This window comes from Pogonomyrmex barbatus, unplaced genomic scaffold, assembly GCF_055798465.1.
Source record: "Pogonomyrmex barbatus isolate J1 unplaced genomic scaffold, ASM5579846v1 scaffold8, whole genome shotgun sequence".
NCBI classification, from domain to species: domain Eukaryota; kingdom Metazoa; phylum Arthropoda; class Insecta; order Hymenoptera; family Formicidae; genus Pogonomyrmex; species Pogonomyrmex barbatus.
The window spans coordinates 6,280,646-6,297,343 of record NW_028297182.1 but is presented as its reverse complement, the minus strand read 5'-3'; the positions used below and the strand labels follow the sequence as shown (position 1 = coordinate 6,297,343).

General features: G+C 39.5%; 2 protein-coding genes across 2 annotated transcripts in view; one reads left to right on the top strand and one right to left on the bottom strand.

Annotated features, from left to right (window-relative positions):
- LOC105424612 (paired box protein Pax-6) overlaps positions 1-16,698 on the bottom strand; it is a 65,192-nt gene that overhangs the window by 14,215 nt on the left and 34,279 nt on the right.
- On the top strand, positions 5,717-11,342 carry LOC105424611 (uncharacterized). Its single transcript, XM_011634916.2, has 3 exons — positions 5,717-7,074; positions 7,241-7,777; positions 8,915-11,342. Exons 1-3 carry the CDS (start codon positions 7,069-7,071, stop codon positions 9,383-9,385), a joined length of 1,014 nt encoding a protein of 337 aa, XP_011633218.2. The 5' UTR covers positions 5,717-7,068; the 3' UTR covers positions 9,386-11,342.

The following is a 16,698-nucleotide window of genomic DNA, read 5'->3' as shown; positions in this document are numbered from 1 at the left end:
CCAGTTTGACTAATTAGATTCTGATTAGTTTGGACGACGTTTGTTTGGTTAATAACTAGATAGTAAATTTCGTCAGTCTTTAACTGTTAACTTTTTCTTTATTCACTTATAGAAAAGATATTATTTACTTTGAAGCTTTTTTTTGTGATGCTGATAATTGCTGGATAATTGCAATTTTTGACTAGTTATTGATCAGAAAATAGCAACCAGAAAAATCTAAGTTTTACTTGATAAAAATTAGTTAATATTTACTGATTAGCTTAATCTAGCTAATTTCTGACTTATTGACCAGAAAATGCTAGTCAGAATATCTCGAGGTTTACTGGCCAGAAACTGGCTAGCATTTACTGAATAGTTTTTCTGGGTAGTTTCTGGCTAGTTGCTGAGTATGCCAGTATTATTTAACAAAAATTTTCTGATCAGTTATTGGATAACTACTGTTCGGTAAATTCAAAAGAATAAAAGCTCAAGTCAGTTTCTAGTGAGTAACCAGTTTTTCTTAAATATTTCTCTATTTGGATACCGCGGCGTGAAAGCGCGTGATGAAGCGCAATTAGATAAAACTTACGAGGATGCATTTTATCTTGTCATCTTGTCTCGTTACATATTTCTCGGGATTGTTACGGATTGTGAGATACGGATGGTACGCTAATTCGCTTTTTCTTAATTCCGACGCGTCGCGCGGAACAACGGATCGCCAGCCACTAAACGCCGTGAAATCGCTCGACGATAACGCGAATCTCGCGGCACACGGAACTCGCGCGATTACTTCCGGCCTCTTGAGCCGCGATGTACTTTTGCAAGTTTCGCCTCTTCGAGACTTCCACACCCTTCCCCCTTCCCCCCCCCTTTTCCTCCTCTTCCTCCTCCTATCCACTCGATCTCGTGCACCCCGCCGATTCCTTACTTCCTTTCTCCCTCCGCTGCAGTTAAACTCCGTTTACGTACGGCACGTTGCAGTTTCTCTCTTCCCGATTTCCATGAGGCTTTTCTCGAATCGCGGAACATCCTGGCTGAGTTACCCCCCCCCCGATTCGTGTCCCCGGTTTGCGACTATTCGAACACGGATGACACGAAAAGTTCGCTAACTCAAAAATAACTCTCCCGATTTTATAAAGACAAATAATAAATGATATTTATTCATCGAAACACTAAATGAAATTACATAACATTTTAATATAAAACGTTACTATATAAAATTAACATTATTTTATAACTGTATAGAAATATCCTTATTATATAAACTTTTATTCAGCAATTGCAAAAATTTACAAGATAGTTGTTGAAAAAAACATTTTTTATTTTAATTTCTTCTTTTATATACATATATACACACACACATATATATATATATATTTATATACAGTAAATATGAATTTTAGGCAACAGAGTTAACGTTAGAATACAGTTTTTACAGTTTTCTTAAATTTTATAACATGTCGGAACAAGGGAACATTCTTAATTTGTCGGATATAAAGAAGAGAAAGAAAGTACATTTCCTCGTGACGGAAAATGTACGTTCCACGTAAAGAATTTTCAGCGAGGCTTTAGCGTAGACGCGTAGAAGATACGTTCTTCTTTTGTCGAGATGACGTAAAGACGGAAGATAGAGAGCGATTAAATGAGCGAAGGGTCTCGAACTTCGAGGCGTACTAATGCGTCGGGTAAACTCCGCGACGCCTGTGCACGGTTGGTTAAACCGGCAAACATTGACTGACTTTCACGCATTTCGCGTTAGCTCGACGCGATGTCGAAGACGTCTTCTCGTCATTGGCGGTATCGTGCAGTGCACGTCATCTACCGCAAGCAACGGATATTTGGATGTGCGTTTCCAAGTTATCCATATTGCTAGCTCAATTTCGCATTTGCATTCTTGTGAGATTACTTTGAAGAAAAAGCAATTATTTAATCGGCTGGTTTTCACATTTGGAATTTGGGGAACGCTATAATTTAAAATTATAATGCACTAACCATTATGCTCGCGATGACGACAGAAGAGAATCTATAGTGTCAGTAATATTGTATATATTATTTTATTGCAATATTAAAAAAAAATCATAATAATAAATTATGATTTAATAAAACACTAAATTAAACATAATTTTATATAAACAATATCTCAAAACAGTTTGACTTTCCTTTATTTTAAATATTTTAATTTTAAAATTCCTACAATACAAATAATGAATTATCAACGCAATCTTCGGATTTTTTTCAACAAATCATCTTTCAGCATCTTTCATATTGTAAATTTACGAGAAACGAACGAAATTACGAGATATGCTCAATTCAGCAGACATCAAGACATCAAAATCGAAATCGGCATATTGCTAATCGGCATGGCCGTGAATGATTTCGCGTTGATGCCACAAGTTGTGCACGATGGACGACCGGAATGTGAATCAAAAACGGTTTCGAAACTTCTCCCCGATGACTGAATACGGCATGACAGCGGAGACGGCCATGGCGGCGATTCGAAGGCTTTAATTCGTTTACGACTTGCAAAACGAGCCTTTTGGGAGCGCGCAACTGGTAGTCAAACAGTTTGCACGCCGTCACGCACCCCCGTGGCATATCCCAAGGGTGCTGTAGACGAAATAAAATCCCGCAACAGCGGTTTCGCTCTGACGATCTTGGAGCGAGAAATTGAAAATCTGAAAACCTCAAACGGAATCGTTTAAAATTGATGCATGATTGAAATAGTTTTCAATAATCTCACAAATCATTTTTCATTACATCTACAGTTCTCTGGTTATAAACGGAATTACTTTTTAATTTAATATCTTAAATTAATTATTAAGTTTGTTAAATAAATTTTTTTCTTTATTTATATAATGAATCTGTAAATTAGAAAAGGATAGTAATTGGTAATAAGATTAGTTAACGCACAATGTCATTACATCAAATTAATTTAGATAAATCATCGATATATTTGTCATCAAAAGAAAATATTTGCTTATTTTTTTTGCGAATCTTTTGAATGTGTAATCATCCGGATAAGACGGGCAGATTGCGTGTAGATTAGCTCATTTATTTCCTCGGCGTATCGTGGATCAAAAAAGACACTTTAGTCATTTAGTAAGCCGAACGTGACAGACATCATGTCTGATTACAACATGTCTTTTATAGTGAATTCGTGAGAAATCTCGCTATGTTTTCTATGGATTATGTTAGAAAGAGCAAAGTTTGTGGAAAGATAAATTAAACACTTAATTTCTTCTAAAAGATAATGTTTCGTCTTAATGTGTTTTTTTCATTCACAAATGAACTTTACAAAATAATATTTAATATATTATAAGATATAATTAATAAATATCCTGTTACAAATAATATTGAACTACTTATATGCTTTATTACATTATAAGTATTTCCAGTTATACCGATAAACATTGATAATTTTCACTAATTTTAATGCCAATTACTTATAAAGTAGTAACATTTTTCGAAAAAGTTTTATTTTATTTTCAGATTATTGCAAATCCCAATTTATTCTAAAGTTTTAAGATAACATACGAAATACATAATATAATTTTACCGTCAAAATATCTATAAATCTGTAAAAAAAAAAAAAAGTTTTAAAAAGGAACGATAATTATTTCACGCTCGGTTCACATTTTTTTCTATCATATATTCTCACCGAAATTATTGTTGATTCACTTTAAAATGTGGAGCATGCCCCCTCGAACCAATGATCTCTCCGTAGCTGCTTACCAGTGATCGATATAAAATTGCAGTGGAAACAAGGCCGCGCGCTACAACGAGTAGTGTTGTTTCGCGTTTCCCCGGAGGGATCTGATTGCAAACGAATGCGGCGGGGTTACGGTCTCTCCCTTCATAGACGATTAATCCAGTTTACTCGCAGACGTTACCTCGGCATGGGGTTCTTGTAAGCCGAGAGAATCCGCACAAACGTCCCTCCCGCGCTTAAATATATTCAATTATGGGACTACACCGCCGCACCGTCCTCTCTCCTCGTCGTCCCTTTCTCTTTACTCGTGTGTCTTTCCACTTTCGCGTAGCTAAAGTCTCGACTTCCCGACTGTCGTTTCGGGCACTCTTAAGAACGGATTTACATACTGGTGATCTCTAAGATAAATTCCTCGGTGATCTGCGAGTTCATCTCGCTAAGATACAGAATTAGTCACATCGATTATATCTGGTAGCAGTTGTGTAGCAGAAAATTTTACCTTAATCATTATAATGATAATAGTAATATTTAAATATAAAATTTTCTATAATATAATGCGGATTGTAATATTAAAAGATAGACGTGAATATAAATGAACTTTGACTAAAGCAGATATATAAGTTAGATATATGCTCATCAAAATATATTATTTTCGGAAGAATATGCGATTGCACTTTAATCGATATGAGAAAAATAAAATTATTTCTTATAATATAGATTCGCATAAAAATTATCTCACAAAATACATTCTAAAACCTGAAAAGTTCTGTGTGAAAGATACTGTGTGTTGAAGTAATATATTCAATACAGCGTTGCCGAATTCTACATACATACACGATAATAGAACCGCCGAAAGACAGAATTCAAAGCTCCCAAAAAGCTCTCGGCGCGAAAAGTCAGAAGGTCGCGATTCCGCGATATTTCCCGATGTTTTCCACTGTCGGGCGAACGTGCCGTCAGAGCTAGATGATAGAGCAAGAATAGAAAAGAATATAGGGTACAGCAAGAACAGCGAGAGCGAGAGAGGAGGATAGAGAGAGGAAGAGTCAGAGAGAGCGAGCGAAAGAGAAAAAGAGATTGGGAGAGAAAAGGGTCACGGTATAGGGGGAGAGGGTGTAAAGCGAAAGAGGAAAAGAGAGTTAAGCCTGCAGGCTGCAGACACAGGCACCAGAGCAGTGGCGGGCAGCGGCGAGCAGCCAGCAACAGCAACAGCAACAGCAGCAGCAGCAGCAGCAGCAGCAGCAGCAGCAACGCGGCGCAAAGCGAAAGCAGGAGGGAGACAGGCATCTCGCCCTTCTTTTGTCCCTGGGCTTCGGCCCGATATTGAAATGGAGTCGTTTGAGTGTGAATAATTTGCTTTGCCCGGGCCCACCCCTCCGCCGCCGCCGTCGTGCCGTCCCTCTCCTTTGCCGCTCTCGGCCCGGCGCGACTACCACCGTGATCGGCCCCCCTCGTGTACCCTCAACTCCCCTCGTGGTCCCCGTCAACCCCGCTGCAGCCGCGCTATTTCGCGTCGCGCCAGAGAGAGTAGCTCGCATTTCGCGATTTCGCGTTGTCGCGATTCGAACGTCTCTTTTTCCCAGCGTCTTTCGCATGGAGCTCGCGAGGGGCGCAGGCATCAGTTTTGGCAGAGGAATGCACCCTCTCAAAGATCTATTTGAACGGAAAGGATTTAAAAGCAATATTCTGTTGATCATTCTGAATGATCAGATCACAAGATTATACATTTTAAAAAGCTCCAGATTGTATTAAAAGTTAAATATCATAATTTTATTATCTCGTGCGCGATATATATATATATATATATATTTCAAGGTAATATAATCAAAGAATTGATAATAAAGAAGCATAAGCTTGGGCATAAATCAATGCTAAAAAAAGACTCTCATTAAGACAGTATCTTTCTTAAAAGATTTATTTCAAGATTCGAATTTAATACTTTTATGTATAACTAAGATGCAATCTTGTCTTTTGAACGTAATCCTTTTGATTGCAAAATCACAAAGATAATTATTCCCATTAATTCCGCGAATTAATCTTTATAACGTGATACGGAGCAGTAGGTTCGCCCAAAAAACGACATAGCGATTCGATTAGAAGTCTCCTTTCGTACGAACAACGCGACACCGATTGGAGAGCTCGTTTTACGCACGTACGCGTATCTCGAGGTGAGATACCGATCATTATAAATTCTGAACTATTATCGATCGATCGGCTGGTCGGTCGGCCAAGTGATCCTGGATGACGCACCGCGACGCGGGACGATTCGCGTTCTTTTCTCGGATGCTGGTCAGATCGGGTACACCGGTGAATTGATTAGCGAGAATCATCGTCACGCGCCACGCCGCGCCGCGCCGCGCCGCGCCACGCCGCCGCGACTCATCGGCGAAATCCGTGCGTGGAATGGTCGACACGTACGACACGCATGCCGCGCATGACGAGCCGGAGTTAAAATTACGTCGACGTAATCGTCGCATAATACGGCCTTGCTCCGACCCGTGAAATATGTTAAATACCGCGATCATCGGTCACGGGCGATGAGGACGTCGATGATGGATTAGATGAGTCGAAAGAAATGCTTTTCTTAAAACTCAAATGAGAGGTAGAAGCGTTTCTGTACAAAAACGATTTGGTAACGAGCGCACGGTGTACTATGCGAACCTACGGTGCTCTTTTTGTAAATTATAATGAGTCTATATGAATAAAAATGTTCTCGAGACATTAATAGCAACGTGACATGAATAATAAAAAAAATTTAATTCTTTTATTTAGCTTTCTTACCTTAATTTTAATATTAATTTTATTTTATTTTCAAAATGTAATTTAAGTTTTTCTCAAAATAAGTGGTGTTATGTAACTTATAATGATATTATATAAAGAAATATATCGTTTCGTGGCAAAAGTGGTGAATCTCCGGGTGTAGCGAACGCGAACACGCGTTCAATCCGTTTTAAATTTAATCGTCGATAGGATAGGACAGAAGCGCGATTTCTTTCGCTTCGTGCGTCCGGAACAAACACAACGCGCGGAAAAGAGCGAGAGGTGGAGTTTGAAGCCGAGAAGAAGCCGAAGAAGTCGGCCGTACTTCACTGCCGAGCAGTGAAGAGCTTTTGTTAAAAAGGTGCCCGCTCGCCGACAAAGGCGAAGGTGAACGCGCGAACGGCCGGATGATGAGCCAACAATGATCGAGGATTCATCAGTTTCTTTTTAAGAGGCCAATGTCACCCGCCGACCGGTGAACGCGTCGCTACCCCGATCGCGGGATATCCTCCTTAGACATGCAGAACGCATACGAGACGCCGTGTATATAATCCACTGGCGATGGACGGCAGAAGTCAGTCAGCTCGTCAACACAACTAGTTAACTGCCATCGTACAACGATGAAGGTAGTTATTAATTCATTAATTTATTTTAGATTATTACAACATTTTTTTCTGGAAAAACGCTGATTAAAAAGATAAAGATTTTAATCGATCTTTTCAGTAAATAATGCCTCGCATAATTTTATTGCAATAATATTGAGCGAATTGATCTGATTTTCATACTAAACAGATACTCGTCAGCGTCGTTCTCTTGGCCGCCGTGGTCCTCGCCGAGCCGCCGAGGTATCGCCAGCAATATCAGCAACAGAGACAATATTACTTCGCCCGTCAACAGGAGGAGGCCGCGCCGTATCCCGCGTCTGGTTGGAAACCAGAGGGACCTGCCTTTAATCTTCCTCAAAAACAGCAGCAAAACGGAGCGCCTCAGCAACAATATGGAGCGCCAAATGCACCTCAGCAGCAATACGGAGCGTCAAACTCCCCTCAGCAGCAATACGGAGCGCCGAACGCGCCTCAGCAGCAATATGCAGCGCCGAACGCACCTCAGCAGCAATACGCAGCGCCGAACGCACCTCAGCAGCAATACAGAACGCCAAACGCGCCTCAGCAGCAATACGGAGCACCAAGTGCGCCTCAGGAACAATACGGAGCACCAACCGGTCCTCAACAAGAGTACGGAGCACCGGAAGAATCCACGACGACTGAAATTTCTAATTCCACCGAAGAGGAAGAGATATCTACCGTTCGGGGCATCACTGAGTCTGAGGTAAGTAAAACACGAATCTTCTCTCTCTTGGAATTATTAATTTGCGTGATGCTGAAAATCAAGATAAGGAAAAAGAATCTCGATTAAATTTTCGATACAAGGAATTTCAAATCTATTAAATTGATATATATATATATATATATATATATATATATATATATATATATATATATTGGAAACTGACGAATATATGATATTTATTGACATAGCTTACTATTTTACATATTAAATGTAAATGGAATTTTAGTAAAAAAATTTCTTTTTTTTTCTTGTATCTTTCTATCTATAGAGATATGATAGATAATTAATCGCGACTTCAATATCAATTTATTGAGAAGCCTATCGGGAAAATTGCCAGAAATTTCCAGCCTTTAGTTGATCAAATCTCACACGTCGTACGTGCCTGTTTTCCGGCTTTATGTAACATTACGTAACATAGATTTATCTTCTCGTTCCGAAGAGAGAACATGCTGAGAAGCATCGAGTTGGCATGTGAGCCTACGCGAGAGCGGAAAAGGTTCGGCGGAATTTAAATCGCACTGGCACACCGAGGTGCTTCTTTTTCGATCTTCGACGTTCGTTCGTTCTCGTCGTTTCTCCCGCTGTCCTAACGACATTAGTATTCGAGACGCCGTTTACTTTCGATCGCGGGTCTCGAGCACGTGTGTGTCCGTACCAAATTCGAAGACTGGCGTGACACAACCTGTAATGCATTCACCCGTGATTCGAGGTCGTCTGCGAGCCTACATCTTTTGTTTGGCGGGATAAAAACAGAGAAATTTTCTTTTACCGAGAAACGCACAATTATTGCTTTATATAACATACGTAGTTCTTGCAGATTTATTTAATAAACAATTTTTCGTGTCATATCTGTAATTTTTTTTTAGATACATATCGAAGAACTTTTTTTAAAAAATCTAATTACGATTGCAACTTGAATTTGAAAATAGACTTCATTTCTATATATTTATATATTAACATAAATATTTTCAATTTATATACATTCTCTACAATATAATCAAGTAATTTTATTTTACTTTACTTTTCAAATAGAATCTCAATTCAAATCATTGATTGATGATGATGATGATAGCAATTGATTAAACAAGAATATAAATTATAAAGTCCTTCTTTCAGTCCGAACCCGTGAACGCGGTGAACGAGCTCGAGGACGAGGACGTGGACACGAAGCAGCCTCAGCAATCCGGGGAGTACTACGTGGCCCTTCCCGATGGTCGTCTTCAACGAGTGCGATACATCAGCCGCCAGGATGTCGAGGCCATGAAATACTTCGCCAAAATTCGCGCCGAAAACGTGGAGCCTCTTCGTGGTCCGATCTACGCGTACGCACCTCTGCAGAAGCTGCAGATCCTGCCAGCTGGAGTGCAATTATCTGTCGCCCCGGTCGCTCCGGTCGCCGCGGTTGCATCCGCGGAGGCTAAGCCGCAGAAACTCGAGATCGAGCCGGTGGCCGCGCAGGTGCAATATCAGTATGACAACCCCTCGAGCGTGGTGTCTCTAGCCAACCCCCTGAGTTATACCGCTTACACGGCGAATTATCAGGCGCCGGCAGCTGGCGACTCCAGATATATTCTCACCTTCCAATAAACCGTACGCAAGAACATCGACGCGAGATTCTTGTAAATCGCATTGTACATGTTGCACAGATTATTCAGTATTCACTGACAATTAGGCTAAGCTGACGACGCAATAAAGTTGATGGTAAAAAAAACGAAATTTTTCACTTTATGTTTTTTTTTTTTTACATTACACGTCGTCTTGAAAAAAAGTGTTGAAGAAATGACAGAAGGCAACGATCGATAATTGATAATTCTATAGGAATTCTTCTCGTGCGTGCGAAAGTTATTTCAACGAAGACGATATCTTTCCACTATTTCACAGCAGAATTGTAATTGAACGAGTTTCTTCAGCATGATCGTGGGCGTAGACGCGGACGTATCGGTGAGATAAAGAGAAAGAAGAGAAAGAGAGAGAGAGAGAGAGAGAAAGAGAGAGAGAGAGAGAGAGAGAGAGAGAGAGAGAGAGAGAGAGAGAAACAGAGAGGGACCCGTCGGCATGTAGACGTGCCTAACCGCAAAATTCCAGAAATTTAATATCTCGCTTGGCACAACCGGCAACAGGGTTGGGCGTTTCATAAGTTCACTCCGACGCAACCAATCCCCCGTCAGAATTCTCCCAAAATTCTACAGCCAACGTTCCAACCCACGCAGACCTCCTCTCCTCCCGGTACTCCGTTACCTCTCCCTATTCTTCCCTCTTTACTATGACGACCGGCGGGCGTCTTGGATGTTCCTTGCCAGTGGCCCATAACTTTGAAGGAATACGAAAATCCCAGTAGAATATTCACATATTTCTAAGAATACACTTGGATCGCGGATTTGAGACAGGAAAAAATGTATTTTTGCGATTTTGCAAATTTGCAAAAATTCTTATGCTTAACTACGATGAAGATACTCATGGTGGATGGTATTTCATATCGATTTATGCGTTAAATTCATTAAAAACATACGTAAAACGAAGATATAAAACAAAAACTATGATCTTTAATCGTGTTACGTAAATTACGTAAGAGGTCTCAGAGAAGAAATCGACGGATCGCCTTGGGAACAATGAAAATCGTGGCTTCAACTCACGCCAGCTGTTGATACCCTATATCGGGCGTAATTATGCAAGCCAGATTGGTGAGAACTTTTAATTAAGGTCCACCAGGCAACAAACAAGGCTCTTAAGAATTTAGCCGGGCCATCGTCCGACGGCGAACAAAGAGATACCCTCCGGCGCAGTCGGAGTAAATAGCCCGAAGAAGGACGAACGCGGAAAGGCCGAAACTTCGTCGATAGGCGTAATCGGCCGATTAATTAATCCGGTCAAGCGATCAAGCCCAATTAAATCTTACCTGGCCGATCGTTCGAGAATGCGGCCATGGCGATCGTGGCCAATCCCGCCTTAGACTAGAATTTCTTCTAGGGAAACTTAATTCGTGAGATGCGTCTAATTCTTTTACGCGTTTCTTTGGTTTTTTCCACCTTTCGACCCGAGTATTTCCCCCGTTGGAAGTACGAGAAAATCGCTTTGGAAAACAAAGTTTCTCCTGGTTTTCCATTCGTTGCTCTCCGCACCACCATCACCATCCATCGTTTTCTCGCTCCTTTGCATCCCGCCGAGCGCGGAAGCGTCCCCGAGAGCCAACCAGCCGGTGCACCCTCCTTCCCACGGGATATTAATTTTTCGGGAAGTTGCCACCGTACCGTTCCTTTTTTCTCGGCAACCCGTCTCTCTACCTCTCCGTCTCGTTATTTCGCGCGATGCTTTGTTTTTTTCGTGATGATTCAGATCCGACACGAGTGTCCGCGACTTTCTATCCTCATTTTTACATCTTAACTAACGAGATTATTTTCTGATTGTTTAAAGTGCCTTTTTTAATGTCGTTCCAAGATATTTTATTAAAGACAATTTTTATGATTTGAATAAGAAAATTTTTTGAAAAATCTTCAAGCCTCGATAATATTTAATTTATAAATTGATCTAGAAAAAAATTGAAAAATTTTATTAAAATATGTATTCAAGTTCATTAATTATAATTTTTCATATGCAATTTTTTCCGCAAGGAAAATCCTAAATAATCCTTCGGCTTGCATATTCAATTTTTTGAAATAAAAAATTTACCTCCATAATTTTTTGCTACTCAATTATACTGTCGTATAAATGGATGAATGGATAAGCCTTGCATCGATTAGATAATATTTCGCGAATTCTCTTGATAAAAAAAAATCGCATAATTTGTTCCACATGCTTTAGCAACACGAGGCATCGATAGACAGGAGATTAACTTAATCTAGTAGGAACATAATACGTATCGAAATTTCTATAGGTAACTTTGCATTTTTCTCTTATTTTAAAACGCTGTTACTTTTTTTAAACATTATATTTGAAATAAAAAAATAAGATAAATTGTTAATAATTTTTAATTCATATCATTTATCTTATATATCAATTACAGGTTATTCAAATTTGCTGTAATATTATCTATAATCTATTATCATAATTGATATAGATATATGTTTGGTCTTTACCATGATTCTTTACGCTTTTCGTGAGATAAACATTTGAAATGATAATAACGAAAAGATAATAAATCATTTTCCTAATGTACGTATTACCGGTATCTTTTTGGAAAATAAATTTCCTCTATCTTACATCGATAGCCCATTTGCAGCGTGATGGAGAAGAAAAGAATTACGCTTACCGCGAATAGTCTCGGCTGATCCACGAGGAGAACAAAGGTTCCAGAAACATGGCCGGTCGGCCGAGAGAGACGATAATAACTTCGGAGCACCTGAGGAGAGCCGCGTGATGCAAAAGACGGAGATGCGGGGGGGAATAAAAATAAAAATGAATTGGAGAAGGAGCTAATAAAAATGAACTGGAGAAGGAGCGAGAACAAGAGACGGAGGAAAGCAGGGTAGATGCTAAGAAAAGACGCTGAGGGTCACGCAGAAGTGACATCTGGCCGTGGTGGTAGACCGCTAGATCCGCGCGTCTACGGGGGTAACTTTCTCGCGGTTTCCTATGTGGTTATGGGAAAATGCGAGTCGTGTGTGTGTGTGTGTGTGTGTGTGTGTGTGTGTGTGTGTGTGTGTGTGTGTGTGTGTGTGTGTGTGTGTGTGTGGACACACTCGGCGGGCTGTCCGTTTGTTCCGTCGGTTTATATGGTGCCAGATTAAGAAAATAGCGGGAGGCTCCCGCGGCGCTTGGTGGGAACACAGCCAAGCCTATCCTCCTCAGGGTTCTCGGGACTCGCGAGGAAGGGAACAACCAGACAGAAAACAATTAGGAATATTTAAACACCGACTTTGCACTTTGTAATGTGACGAAGATCGTGTATAAAAAATATTACTTCGATATCTCTCCTTTTTGCACTTCGAAATATATAACAATTTTATACTGTTTATCTAATCTTTAGAGAAAATAATTGTTCATCGAAGTTTTATTTTTAACGTCTTCAAGATAAGACTACCCTTGCGTTTTCGCATCGTTTCTTTAGTGCCGTTTTGAGGATAATTTTTTCTTGATTTTCTCGATTGGACTTTCTTCTTGTGACCCTTATTTTTATATATTCTTCGTTTTAATCCTCGTCGTTTCTTGTTCCCTGGATTTCATCTCTCTCTTTTCACTCTTTACAAGGATTCTCCGCGCGACTCTGTGCGGTGTGAAGGGTCGCTAAGACAACAATAAAAAAAATGGAAGAGTAGCGGAAGAGAGGAGGAGGAGGGAAAATATGTGGCCGCGTATACGTTCTATGCGAGCACACTATCGGGTGATTGAAGATCCCCCGTCGACAAGCACGTCGAACTCTTTTCGGCTCTTTCGAAGTCGGCACCTGCTTTCGCTCGATCGCAACGACGACGACGACGACGCCCGGCCTTTGTGATTCTTCCTTCTCGTGTCGGCGTACATCCCTCGCAGTTTTCACAAGCTGCATACATCGCTCATGGACGTGTATGTTCTCTCGTGCGTGTACGTGCGTGTACGTGCGTGTACTTGTGTGTAGCGACGGCGAATGAACGCATTGCGTCACAGGGCATGTCGATATTGAATCGGGAAGGGGGAATTTCACCGAAAACAATGACGTACCCCCCTCATTGCACTATAACGAGACAGAAGCCGCTCTTTGATTAATATCGCTGAATTAATAGGAATTCAAAGAAAGGAGCGCGGTGTCTACAGACGTTGTCATGGAGCCAGCCGGTAAAGCATTGTGAAAAGCCGATTGCATATATCATCCTTTGATTGGAATAACAATAACGCAAGTCTATCAAATTAAAAATTTATCTTTAACCTTTAAGTTGACTTTATGCCAATATTTTTATCTGTAATTTTACATTGTAATTTTATTAATAATTATTTAGAAATAATCTTTAAATATGTATATAATTTCGTTTCATAATTAATAAATTGCTGTGATAATTATATTTTATGATATAAAAATTTTAAGAGAGATTTTTTTCCAAATGAGTACAGAATATCACTGTTATTCTACTCATATTAGGTCGCGAAATGAAGTCATATGAAATTCGGTACGCATAAAGACTATAATTCAAACGACGAGTAGAACGCGATAAGTATGACTTCGCAATGTTTGAGCGTTATGTAACACTATGGACGTTTGATCGGCAAGTTACGATCTTATATAATTTATCGTTCGTCAAACTATGTATAAGCATATGTCGACATATTTTCTTTTTATTTTTGTAATATTATGTAGAATATAATAGACATCGGATTTCTATTTCCGTCATAAAAGATAATAGTTTGCTTAATCCATTTTAATAAATAATAATATGACAACATAACTGTATAATAAAATAATTTAAATATATTATTATTACCATTGTGTAAAAATTCTTTATTTATATGTTGCCACGTTTTTTATAAAATAAATAAATTGAAATTTTCATATTTTTCGGACTTCTTATTGTCTAATAAATATAATACTTTTACAGCTATTTTGTAAACTTTTCAGTACTTTTTGTAAATTTCTGAATACAGTTTTTTTTTTTTAATTTTTGCTAACATGTTAATGCAATTACATATTCACGTGTTTATTCTGAAGTAAGTCAAATACACACATATCTTATCAAATTCCGATATCGTAAAAGACGCGATAAAAATACGAACGAATCTCTTGATTTTGAGAGACTTGTAATGAATTCCGAAGACGTGTTTACTATAGGTTAGATTCTTTTATATGGGGTGTCTTGAAAAATGAGGGTGCAATAGTTTGACTGAACTGGCTCTCTCACTGCCCACCAATCTAATCTCGGAAATGCAAAATTTAAACTGAATATCCTTTATACTAAACTGCAGATATCTAACTTCTTAATAGCTCATTTTACACAATTTAATTAGAAGAGCAAATAAAATAAAATTGAAGACAGCATCATCTTCAGCCTAATTTGCCATACAAAAAATATTCTAGTATCATAGCTATTTTATTTCTGTAAACAAATGTGTATAGTATATGTGTGTGTGTGTGTGGGGGGGGGGGGTGTGTGTGTGTGTGCAGTAAGACTTGAATCAAAGCCGCAGATTTAAAATAACATAATTCCTTAAAAAGTATTATTTGGTTTATATTTCATTATGTCTAAAATTGATGACGAAATGCCATCGTGAGTTCTCCAACAAAATTTGGATCGTGTAAAAGGATTTTTATACACGGATTTATTACACGGCGTACATATCTTGGCATTATTCGTACATTCGTCACGTATGTGAGTTCAGCCCTTCCTCCTGCTTCCCTCGTTTCTTGTAGACAAAGCGAGGCGAGTAGGTATTTGCTCGTGTGAACGTTGCCTAAAAGAGCGTCGGTCGACGTGTCGCACCGGGTGATGGTTCTCTGTGTGTATATCGATTGGCATTACGAGGCAGATCAGTCAACCCTACCCGTGTGTCTCGTCGAGGGGTTGAAGGAAGTAACGTGCAAGGAAAGAGATCTCCGCCTTGCTGCGCCCCCTCCCCCTCCTTCGCTCGCCCTCTCTTTTTCTCTTTCTCTTCGCGGTTGCTGAGACACTTTGTCACCCTCTCAGGCATTACCCCCGATCCCTTCTCCAATGGACCGCCGGATGCTGAAGCCTACGAAGTCGTAGCGACACGTGGGGGAGAAAAACGCGTCCGCAATTAGCATCTCTTTATTCAGTCTCTTACGACTCATTGAAAATCTATAATAAAAAGAGATGCGTTGTCTCGACGTAAACGTGACACCTTAGGACTAAAATCGATAGATCGGATACTATCACCCTTATCGTTCTTATTTCCACTTTGTCACCCTCTCACGCGTTACCACCCTCCGATAGGCGACAGCAAGTTGACGGATGCTCGCAAGGTTGAGCGGAGTCAACGAAGGAAGGAAGAGAGAGAATGAGAAGGAACTTACCCCGTTAACCCTCTCCGTTAACCCTCCGTTAAGGAATATGCTAGTAAACGATGATAAAATATGAGGACGAAATGTAAAAGATGAGAAATAAAGATAAGTCTTCTTTCCCAAATGCAAAGTGTAACAATATCCAAAATTTCTAATTTCTAATTTCTACATCATGTTTTCGAAAAAATTACAACATGGTCATCAACATGTCGCTTGATTCGTTTCTTTTTAAGCTTAGTTTTGCTGTATATTCTTAAAGAAAATTGCTGAGTTATTAGATGTTTAAAATATGTATTTCAAAATTGAATTATTATTTTTTTTATTTCCATCTATATTATCATATATATTACGTTTAAACTTTTTGTTTCATTTTTGCGCGCATCTTAAGTTAAGATCATTGCAAACAACAAAGGATTTTGACATTGCACGAATATTTAGCGCAGAATTCGAAGCTGGAAGAGCTTTTATCGAAGCGGAACCATTGAATTCGCGACGCGCGCTTGCCACGTTCGAAGGAATTTCATCTCCAGATTCCGTTACATGTTTTGCGAACTGGTTCGATCGCGAAAGAATTTCTCCTCGATCGTGGTTTCCGCGTGCGGTCAAAAGTCCGTAATGGCGAGACCGCGAACGGTCCGAGCGGAATGATTTGCGCGCAGCATACACAGGAATTACAAAATCGAAGGGGGAAGACACCCTCTTGCACCCCTCCCCCGCTCTCAATTGCCCTTTTCCTCGCTTTCTCTACCTCTCCCTTGATACGCGTGATTAGTATGCGATATACAGGGTGTTGGTTAATAAGCACAATCCGAACAATCAAAACAATTTTGCCAAAGGATTAGAGGATAAAGTAATTTTATAATGGCAAAAAAGCTTGAAATTTTTTAGTTATCAATAATTTAAAAAAATGATGCTTTCCACAAATATAATTCTCTTGTGATTTAATATAATCTTAAATTGCAAATGTATTTAACGAAGA

Bases quoted from the DNA above. Each gene is read 5' to 3' on its own strand.
- LOC105424611 (XM_011634916.2), top strand. The intron at 7,778-8,914 runs GTAAGTAAAACA...TCCTTCTTTCAG, and splicing joins GGGGCATCACTGAGTCTGAG to TCCGAACCCGTGAACGCGGT.